The sequence below is a fragment of the Oncorhynchus gorbuscha genome, unplaced genomic scaffold (assembly GCF_021184085.1).
Source record: "Oncorhynchus gorbuscha isolate QuinsamMale2020 ecotype Even-year unplaced genomic scaffold, OgorEven_v1.0 Un_scaffold_7386, whole genome shotgun sequence".
NCBI lineage: Eukaryota > Metazoa > Chordata > Actinopteri > Salmoniformes > Salmonidae > Oncorhynchus > Oncorhynchus gorbuscha.
Genome location: NW_025750779.1, coordinates 6,369 through 17,711, shown reverse-complemented (window position 1 = coordinate 17,711; position 11,343 = coordinate 6,369). Strand labels below are relative to the sequence as shown.

General features: G+C 51.2%; 1 protein-coding gene across 1 annotated transcript; it reads right to left on the bottom strand.

Annotated features, from left to right (window-relative positions):
• Nucleotides 1-164: 164 nt before the first annotated feature.
• LOC124029714 (solute carrier family 4 member 11-like) lies at nucleotides 165-10,620 on the bottom strand (the record flags this gene model as incomplete). The annotated part of the gene is made up of 3 exons (XM_046341329.1): nucleotides 165-246; nucleotides 8,447-8,675; nucleotides 10,577-10,620. Coding segments are annotated over 3 exons (355 nt in total), but the record flags the coding sequence as incomplete, so codon positions are not given.
• Between the last annotated feature and the right edge of the window lie 723 nt (nucleotides 10,621-11,343).

The window sequence follows — 11,343 nt, the reverse complement described above, 5'->3', positions numbered from 1 at the left end:
CTGACTTACAGGATACATAACCAGGATTGTTATGGAACCCTGATTTACAGGATACATAACCAGGATTGTTAGGGAACCCTGACTTACAGGATACAGAACCAGGATTGTTAGGGAACCTGACTTACAGGATACATAACCAGGATTGTTGGGGAACCCTGACTTACAGGATACATAGCCAGGATTGTTGGTATTGGACCCGGTGGCAGTGGCTGTTACTCCCCTGGATGGTCTCTGACACCAGGTGGGCTGCAAGGGGGGGACAGAAAGCTGGTTAGAGGAGGGTGGTGGTGTTCACAAAGTAACCAGTTATGAATGAAAATGACATTTATTTTCGTGTCAAATCGCCAGTCCCTTATGGGATTAATTGAGACATGAACAAACACAATAATAATTCCCTCACTCCCTAAGATATTCAACACATTGAATAAAGATTTAAACAAAGTTCAATAAGGGCCTTGATACAACCAGTGGACTGGACTAGGTTTCCAGTGGACTGGACTAGGTTTCCAGTGGACTGGACTAGGTCTCCAGTGGACTGGACTAGTTTTCCAGTGGCAGACCATCATTATTAGGGTTTCCAAAACAATCCCTATATCCCTCCCTCCCTCTCTATCACCCTCTATATCCACTCCCTCCTATATCCTCCTCCCTCTATATCCTCCTTCTTCCATATCTCCCCTCCCTCTATATCTTCCCTCCTTCCATATCCCTTCCTCCCTATCCCCCTCCCTCCCTCCCCTATATCCCTCCCTCCCTACCTTCTATATTCTCTCTCCTTCCACATCCCTCCCTCCCTCCCTCCTCTATATCCTCCCTCCTTCTATATCCCATCCCTCCTCTATATCCCTCCCTCTATATCCTGCCACCCTCTATATCCTCCTTCCCACTCCCTCTATATCCCCCTCCCTCCCTCTATACTACCTCCTCTATATCCTCCTTCCCCTCTATATATCCCCTCCTTCTATATCCCCCCTCTCTCCCCTTTATATCCCTCTCCCTCCCTCTATATACTACCTCCCTCTATATCCCTCCTTCCTCCCTCGATATCCCCTCCTTCTATATCCCTTCCACCCTCTATATCCTCCCTCCCTCCTATATCCCCCTTTCGCTCCCTCTATATCCCCTCCCTTTTATATCCCTCCTTCCCTCCCTCTATATCACCCCTCCCTATCCCTCCCTCTATACCCCCCTCTATATCCCCCTCTATATCCCTCCCACTATATCCTCCCTCCTCTATATCCTCCTTCCTCTATATCCCTCCCTCCCTCTATCCCTCCCTCCTCTATATCTCTCCTCCCCTCTATATCTCTCCCTCCCTCTATATCCTACCTCCTATATATCCCTCCTCTATATCCCCCCTCCATCTATATCCCTCCCTCCTCTATATCCTCCCTCCTTCCATATCCCTCCCTCCCTCCCTCCCACTATATCCCCTCTCCTTCTATATCCCTCCCTCCTTCTATATCCCTCCTCCTCTATATCCCTCCCTCCCTCTATATCCCTCCCTCCTCTCTATATCCCTCCTTCCTCCCTCTATATCCCTCTCCTTCTATATACCTCCCTCCCTCTATATCCTCCCTCCCTCTATATCCCTTCCTCCCTCCTCTATATCCCGCCCCTTCCTCTATATCCCCCTCCTTCTATATCCTACCTCCTCTATCCTCCTTCCCTCCTCTATATCCCCCTCCTTCTATATCCCTCCCTCCTCTAGATCCCTCCCTCCCCTCTATATCCCTCCTCCTTCTATATCATCCCTCCCTCTATATCCCTCCCTCCTATATCATCCATCCCTCTATATCATCCATCCCTCTATATCCCTCCCTCCCTCTATATCCTCCTCCTCTATATCCTCCCTCCTCTATATCCCTCCCTCCTCTATATCCCTCCCTATATCCCTCCTCTATATCCCTCCTCTATATCCCTCCCCATATCCCTCCCTCCCCTATATCCCTCCCTCCTTCTATATCCCTCCCTCCTTCTATATCATCCCTCCTCTATATCATCCCTCCCTCTATATCCCGCCCCTTCCTCTATATCCCGCCCCCTTCCTCTATATCCCCCTCCTTCTATATCCATCCCTTACTTCCATATTCTCCTATATGCTCCCTCTGTGGGGATGTTTCTCATGGCAGGGACTGGGAGACTAGTTAGGATTGAGGGAAAGATGAATTGATCAAAGTACAGAGAGATTTACATTACATTTACATTTTAAGTCATTTAGCAGACGCTCTTTATCCAGAGCGACTTACAAATTGGTGCATTCACCTTATGACATCCAGTAGAACAGTCACTTTACAATAGTGCATCTAAATCTTAAAGGGGGGTGAGAAGGATTACTTATCCTATCCTAGGTATTCCTTAAAGAGGTGGGGTTTCAGGTGTCTCCGGAAGGTGGTGATTGACTCCGCTGTCCTGGCGTCGTGAGGGAGTTTGTTCCACCATTGGGGGCCAGAGCAGCGAACAGTTTTGACTGGGCTGAGCGGGAACTGTACTTCCTCAGTGGTAGGGAGGCGAGCAGGCCAGAGGTGGATGAACGCAGTGCCCTTGTTTGGGTGTAGGGCCTGATCAGAGCCTGGAGGTACTGAGGTGCCGTTCCCTCACAGCTCCGTAGGCAAGCACCATGGTCTTGTAGTGGATGCGAGCTTCAACTGGAAGCCAGTGGAGAGAGCGGAGGAGCGGGGTGACGTGAGAGAACTTGGGAAGGTTGAACACCAGACGGGCTGCGGCGTTCTGGATGAGTTGTAGGGGTTTAATGGCACAGGCAGGGAGCCCAGCTAACAGCGAGTTGCAGTAATCCAGACGGGAGATGACAAGTGCCTGGATTAGGACCTGCGCCGCTTCCTGTGTGAGTCAGGGTCGTACTCTGCGGATGTTGTAGAGCATGAACCTACAGGAACGGGCCACCGCCTTGATGTTAGTTGAGAACGACAGGGTGTTGTCCAGGATCACGCCAAGGTTCTTAGCGCTCTGCGAGGAGGACACAATGGAGTTGTCAACCGTGATGGCGAGATCATGGAACGGGCAGTCCTTCCCCGGGAGGAAGAGCAGCTCCGTCTTGCCGAGGTTCAGCTTGAGGTGGTGATCCGTCATCAACACTGATATGTCTGCCAGACATGCAGAGATGCGATTCGCCACCTGGTCAGAAGGGGGAAAGGAGAAGATTAATTGTGTGTCGTCTGCATAGCAATGATAGGAGAGACCATGTGAGGTTATGACAGAGCCAAGTGACTTGGTGTATAGCGAGAATAGGAGAGGGCCTAGAACAGAGCCCTGGGGGACACCAGTGGTGAGAGCGCGTGGTGAGGAGACAGATTCTCGCCACGCCACCTGGTAGGAGCGACCTGTCAGGTAGGACGCAATCCAAGCGTGGGCCGCGCCGGAGATGCCCAACTCGGAGAGGGTGGAGAGGAGGATCTGATGGTTCACAGTATCGAAGGCAGCCGATAGGTCTAGAAGGATGAGAGCAGAGGAGAGAGAGTTAGCTTTAGCAGTGGAGCGCCTCAGTGATACAGAGAAGAGCAGTCTCAGTTGAATGACTAGTCTTGAAACCTGACTGATTTGGATCAAGAAGGTCATTCAGAGAGAGATAGCGGGAGAGCTGGCCAAGGACGGCACGTTCAAGAGTTTTGGAGAGAAAAGAAAGAAGGGATACTGGTCTGTAGTTGTTGACATCGGAGGGATCGAGTGTAGGTTTTTTCAGAAGGGGTGCAACTCTCACTCTCTTGAAGATGGAAGGGACGTAGCCAGCGGTCAGGGATGAGTTGATGAGCGAGGTGAGGTAAGGGAGAAGGTCTCCGGAAATGGTCTGGAGAAGAGAGGAGGGGATAGGGTCAAGCGGGCAGAGATCCTTGATGAAAACCTGCTCCAGAGCACTCAGGACCTCAGACTGGGGTGAAGGTTCACCTTCCAACAAGACAACGGCCCTAAGCACACAGCCAAGACAACAGTCGTGGCATCGGTACAAGCATCCGAATGTCCTTGAGTGGCCCAGCCAGAGGCTGAACTTGAATCCGATCGAACATCTCTGGAGAGACCTGAAAATAGCTGTGCAGCGACGCTCCCCATCCAACCTGACAGAGCTTGGGAGGATCTGCAGAGAAGAATGGAAGAGACTCCCCAAATACAGGTGTGCCAAGCTTGTAGTGTCAAACACAAGAAGGCTGGAGGCTGTAATCGCTACCAAAGGTGCTTCAACAAAGTACTGAGTAAAGCGTCTGAATACTTACTGCATGTAAATGTTATATTTCAGCTTTTCATTTTTATAAATTAGCAAACATTTCTAAAAAACAGAGGGAGAGACAGGGGGAGAGACAGGGGGAGAGACAGGGGGAGACAGAGGGAGAGTCAGTGAGAGACAGAGGGAGAGTCAGTGAGAGAGTCAGTGAGAGACAGAGGGAGAGTCAGGGAGAGACAGAGGGAGAGTCAGGGAGAGACAGAGGGAGAGTCAGGGAGAGACAGAGGGAGAGACAGAGGGAGAGACAGAGGGAGAGACAGAGGGAGAGACAGAGGAAGAGACAGAGGGAGAGACAGAGGAAGAGACAGAGGGAGAGTCAGTGGGAGAGACAGAGGGAGTCAGTGAGAGAGACAGAGGGAGAGTCAGTGAGAGACAGAGGGAGAGTTAGTGAGAGACAGAGGGAGAGTCAGTGAGAGACAGAGGGAGAGTCAGTGAGAGACAGAGGGAGAGTCAGTGAGAGACAGAGGGAGAGTCAGTGAGAGACAGAGAGAGACAGAGAGAGACAGAGGGAGAGACAGAGACAGAGAGAGACGGAGAGACAGAGAGAGAGGGAGAGAGAGGGAGAGACAGAGGGAGAGACAGAGGGAGAGACAGAGGGAGAGACAGAGGGAGAGACAGAGGGAGAGACAGAGGGAGAGACAGAGGGAGAGACAGAGGGAGAGTCAGTGAGAGACAGAGGGAGAGTCAGTGAGAGACAGAGGGAGAGTCAGTGAGAGACAGAGGGAGAGTCAGTGAGAGACAGGGAGACAGAGACAGGGAGAGAGAGACAGGGAGAGAGACAGGGAGAGAGACAGGGAGAGAGACAGGGAGAGAGACAGGGAGAGAGACAGAGGGAGAGACAGAGGGAGAGACAGAGGGAGAGACAGAGGGAGAGACAGAGGGAGAGACAGAGGGAGAGACAGAGGAAGAGACAGAGGGAGAGACAGAGGAAGAGACAGAGGGAGAGTCAGTGGGAGAGACAGAGGGAGTCAGTGAGAGAGACAGAGGGAGAGTCAGTGAGAGACAGAGGGAGAGTTAGTGAGAGACAGAGGGAGAGTCAGTGAGAGACAGAGGGAGAGTCAGTGAGAGACAGAGGGAGAGTCAGTGAGAGACAGAGGGAGAGTCAGTGAGAGACAGAGAGAGACAGAGAGAGACAGAGGGAGAGACAGAGACAGAGAGAGACGGAGAGACAGAGAGAGAGGGAGAGAGAGGGAGAGACAGAGGGAGAGACAGAGGGAGAGACAGAGGGAGAGACAGAGGGAGAGTCAGTGAGAGACAGAGGGAGAGTCAGTGAGAGACAGAGGGAGAGTCAGTGAGAGACAGGGAGACAGAGACAGGGAGAGAGAGACAGGGAGAGAGACAGGGAGAGAGACAGGGAGAGAGACAGAGGGAGAGACAGAGGGAGAGACAGAGGGAGAGACAGAGGGAGAGACAGAGGGAGAGTCAGTGAGAGACAGAGGGAGAGTCAGTGAGAGACAGAGGGAGAGTCAGTGAGAGACAGAGTGAGAGTCAGTGAGAGACAGTGAGAGACAGAGGGAGAGTCAGTGAGAGACAGAGGGAGAGTCAGAGAGAGACAGGGAGAGAGACAGGGAGAGAGACAGGGAGAGAGACAGGGAGAGAGACAGGGAGAGAGACAGAGGGAGAGACAGAGGGAGAGACAGAGGGAGAGACAGAGGGAGAGACAGAGGGAGAGACAGAGGGAGAGACAGAGGGAGAGACAGAGGGAGAGACAGAGGAAGAGACAGAGGGAGAGACAGAGGAAGAGACAGAGGGAGAGTCAGTGGGAGAGACAGAGGGAGTCAGTGAGAGAGACAGAGGGAGAGTCAGTGAGAGACAGAGGGAGAGTCAGTGAGAGACAGAGGGAGAGTCAGTGAGAGACAGAGGGAGAGTCAGTGAGAGACAGAGGGAGAGTCAGTGAGAGACAGAGGGAGAGTCAGTGAGAGACAGAGAGAGACAGAGAGAGACAGAGGGAGAGACAGAGACAGAGAGAGACGGAGAGACAGAGAGAGAGGGAGAGAGAGGGAGAGACAGAGGGAGAGACAGAGGGAGAGACAGAGGGAGAGACAGAGGGAGAGTCAGTGAGAGACAGAGGGAGAGTCAGTGAGAGACAGAGGGAGAGTCAGTGAGAGACAGGGAGACAGAGACAGGGAGAGAGAGACAGGGAGAGAGACAGGGAGAGAGACAGGGAGAGAGACAGGGAGAGAGACAGAGGGAGAGACAGAGGGAGAGACAGAGGGAGAGACAGAGGGAGAGACAGAGGGAGAGTCAGTGAGAGACAGAGGGAGAGTCAGTGAGAGACAGAGGGAGAGTCAGTGAGAGACAGAGTGAGAGTCAGTGAGAGACAGTGAGAGACAGAGGGAGAGTCAGTGAGAGACAGAGGGAGAGTCAGAGAGAGACAGGGAGAGAGACAGGGAGAGAGACAGGGAGAGAGACAGGGAGAGAGACAGGGAGAGAGACAGGGAGAGAGACAGAGGGAGAGACAGAGGGAGAGACAGAGGGAGAGACAGAGGGAGAGACAGAGGGAGAGTCAGAGGGAGAGTCAGTGAGAGACAGAGGGAGAGTCAGTGAGAGACAGAGGGAGAGTCAGTGAGAGACAGAGGGAGAGTCAGAGAGAGACAGGGAGAGAGACAGGGAGAGAGACAGGGAGAGAGACAGGGAGAGAGACAGGGAGAGAGACAGGGAGAGAGACAGGGAGAGAGACAGAGGGAGAGACAGAGGGAGAGACAGAGGGAGAGACAGAGGGAGAGTCAGAGGGAGAGTCAGTGAGAGACAGAGGGAGAGTCAGTGAGAGACAGAGGGAGAGTCAGTGAGAGACAGAGGGAGAGTCAGTGAGAGACAGAGGGAGAGTCAGTGAGAGACAGGGAGACAGAGAGAGAGACAGGGAGAGAGAGACAGGGAGAGAGACAGGGAGAGAGACAGGGAGAGAGACAGAGGGAGAGTCAGTGAGAGACACAGAGGGAGAGTCAGTGAGAGACAGAGGGAGAGTCAGTGAGAGACAGGGAGACAGACAGGGAGACAGAGAGAGAGACAGGGAGAGAGAGACAGGGAGAGAGAGACAGGGAGAGAGACAGGGAGAGAGACAGGGAGAGAGACAGGGAGAGAGTCAGGGAGAGAGACAGAGGGGGAAAGACAGAGGGAGAGACAGAGGGAGAGACAGAGGGAGAGACAGAGGGAGAGACAGAGGGAGAGAGTCAGTGAGAGACAGAGGGAGAGTCAGTGAGAGACAGAGGGAGAGTCAGTGAGAGACAGAGGGAGAGTCAGTGAGAGACAGAGGGAGAGTCAGTGAGAGACAGAGGGAGAGTCAGTGAGAGACAGAGGGAGAGTCAGTGAGAGACAGTGAGAGAGAGACAGGGAGAGAGACAGGGAGAGAGACAGGGAGAGAGACAGGGAGAGAGACAGGGAGAGAGACAGGGAGAGAGACAGAGGGGGAGACAGAGGGAGAGACAGAGGGAGAGACAGAGGGAGAGACAGAGGGATAGACAGGGGGAGAGACAGGGGGAGAGACAGAGGGAGAGAGACAGAGGGAGAGAGACAGAGGGAGAGAGACAGAGGGAGAGAGACAGAGGGAGAGTCAGTGAGAGACAGAGGGAGAGTCAGTGAGAGACAGAGGGAGAGTCAGTGAGAGACAGAGGGAGAGTCAGTGAGAGACAGAGGGAGAGACAGAGAGAGACAGGGGGAGAGAGACAGGGAGAGAGACAGGGAGAGAGACAGGGAGAGAGACAGTGGGAGAGACAGTGGGAGAGACAGTGGGAGAGACAGTGGGAGAGACAGTGGGAGAGACAGGGGGAGAGACAGGGGGAGAGACAGGGGGAGAGACAGAGGGAGAGAGGGAAAATACAAATACCTGGATGCCCAACATTGAACCTTGATCCTTCCAACATGGCTCATGTCTGTCAGTTTATTTTTAAACACATCTCCCTCCATCCATCACCATCTCTGTTATAAACTATCATATAGACCTCAGAGAGCTGTACAAGGTTAGGATTAGGATAAAGCTGCTCACTGTTATCCTCTGAGCTCCTGCACCAGTGAACAACATGCTCATGACCTACCAATAACCTGTCATTAGACTGCTATAACCTGACATAGGGACCTCATATAGAGCTCCTTACCGTTAACCTCCTGAGCTCCTGCGTCAGTGAACAACATGCACATAACCTGTCATTAAACTGCCACAACCAGTTATAACCTGTCATATAGACCCCATAAAGAGCTATGTAGTGTGTTGCTCACCGTTAATCTCCTGTGCTCCTGCGTCGGTGAACAACATGCTCATGACCTCCTCAAAATGGCATCCTGGCTCGGCCGTGTGGCTGTCCTGCCCCACGTGATGCAACATCCTCTTCAGAACGTCGTCTAGCGCCGGCGCCGTTTCGTCCAATACGATGCTAGCTCTGGCCAGGAAGCCGTCCAGGTCTCGATGCGCCCTCACCTCCTCCTCGAAGTTCATCAGCTTCACGTACTGGGAGGGAAGGATTGTTGGAGGTGGGTAGTTACACACACGGGCTACACTAACCTTAATCACAGATTGGAGCAGTGTTTCCGACAGTGTTTCCGATGCAGTCTATCTGCAGTTTATCTGTGGCGCCACGGCAAAACATATATTTCTTCTATGTTCTGAGGCGCACTACGAAGATGATAAAACTGGTCATGAATAGAAACATCAGACAACCTCATAGTGGAATAGTTCATCTATTTACCTAGTGGGGTTGGTGTTGTTGTGTTTTATGAGATAACTGGAGGCAACATACATTCTGAAAAGCAGTTCAAGCAAAATGGGTAATTCAGCAGTTTTAATGAGATTTCCATTAGATTTCCATTAAAAAGGAGAGGGATCCCAGATTTCCATTAAAAAGGAGAGGGGTCCCAGATTTCCATTAAAAAGGAGAGGGGTCCCAGATTTCCATTAAAAAGGAGAGGGGTCCCAGATTTCCATTAAAAAGGAGAGGGGTCCCAGATTTCCATTAAAAAGGAGAGGGGTCCCAGATTTCCATTAAAAAGGAGAGGGGTCCCAGATTTACAATAAAAAGGAGAGGGATCCCAGATTTCCATTAAAAAGGAGAGGGGTCCCAGATTTCCATTAAAAAGGAGAGGGGTCCCAGATTTCCATTAAAAAGGAGAGGGATCCCAGATTTCCATTAAAAAGGAGAGGGATCCCAGATTTCCATTAAAAAGGAGAGGGGTCCCAGATTTACAATAAAAAGGAGAGGGGTGTCACGCCTTGGTCATTGTATTTTGTGTTTTTGGTATATGTTTGGGTAGGCCAGGGTGTGACATGGGTTTATATGTTGTGTTTCATATTGGGGTTTGTATTAATTGGGATTGTGTATGATTAGGGGTGTGTCTAGTTAGGCTTGGCTGCCTGAGGCGATTCTCAATTGGAGTCTGTTGGCTGGGCTCCCTGCCTGTGCCATTAAACCCCTTCAACTCATCCAGAACGCCGCAGCCCGTCTGGTGTTCAACCTTCCCAAGTTCTCTCACGTCACCCCGCTCCTCCGTTCTCTCCACTGGCTTCCAGTTGAAGCTCGCATCCGCTACAAGACCATGGTGCTTGCCTACGGAGCTGTGAGGGGAACGGCACCTCAGTACCTCCAGGCTCTGATCAGGCCCTACACCCAAACAAGGGCACTGCGTTCATCCACCTCTGGCCTGCTCGCCTCCCTACCACTGAGGAAGTACAGCTCCCGCTCAGCCCAGTCAAAACTGTTCGCTGCCCTGGCCCCCCAATGGTGGAACAAACTCCCTCACGACGCCAGGACAGCGGAGTCAATCACCACCTTCCGGAGACACCTGAAACCCCACCTCTTTAAGGAATACCTAGGATAGGTTAAGTAATCCCTCTCACCCCACCCCCCCTAAGTTTTAGATGCACTATTGTTAAGTGACTGTCCCACTGGATGTCATAAGGTGAATGCACCAATTTGTAAGTCGCTCTGGATAAGAGCGTCTGCTAAGTGACTTAAATGTAAATGTAAATGAGTCAGGTGATTCTCGTTGTCTCGGATTGGGAACCGTATTTAGGCAGCCTGAGTTCGCTTTGTATTTTGTGGGTGTTTGTTCCTGTCTCTGTGTTGTAGTCACCAGATAGGCTGTAATTAGTTTCACGTTTCGTTTGTTGTTTTCTTATATCAGTTATTTCATGTACCGTTTTCATTTATTAAAGTCTTGAGTAACCTACACGCTGCATTTCGGTCTGACTCTCTTCTTACAACAGACGAACGTCGTTACAAGGAGTCCCAGATTTACAATAAAAAGGAGAGGGGTCCAAGATTTCCATTAGATTTCCATTAAAAACTACTATCCCAGAAGGCATCATATTTTCCATCCCAGAAACTAGGAGTGTGTAACCATTCTAATCATTACCTTTCTTGATGTGTTGAGTAGGACACAGCCGGAGTCATCAGCGTCTGGAGAAGAAGAACACAAGAACGAGTTACTATAAACAGTTTTTATAAAGTATCATCTGAAATAGTTTGGAGAATCTCATACTATATACCAAGGTAAGTTTCTCTCAAGAACATGGATTGTGTGTCTCATTGAGAACAATGTACACTGCTCAAAAAAATAAAGGGAACACTTAAACAACACAATGTAACTCCAAGTCAATCACACTTCTGTGAAATCAAACTGTCCACTTAGGAAGCAACACTGATTGACAATAAATTTCACATGCTGTTGTGCAAATGGAATAGACAACAGGTGGAAATTATAGGCAATTGGCAAGACACCCCCAATAAAGGAGTGGTTCTGCAGGTGGGGACCACAGACCATTTCTCAGTTCCTATGCTTCCTGGCTGATGTTTTGGTCACTTTTGAGTGCTGGCGGTGCTTTCACTCTAGCGGTAGCATGAGACGGAGTCTACAACCCACACAAGTGGCTCAGGTAGTGCAGCTCATCCAGGATGGCACATCAATGCGAGCTGTGGCAAAAAGGTTTGTTGTGTCTGTCAGCGTAGTGTCCAGAGCATGGAGGCGCTACCAGGAGACAGGCCAGTACATCAGGAGACGTGGAGGCCGTAGGAGGGCAACAACCCAGCAGCAGGACCGCTACCACCGCCTTTGTGCAAGGAGGAGCACTGCCAGAGCCCTGCAAAATGACCTCTAGCAGGCCACAAATGTGGATATGTCTG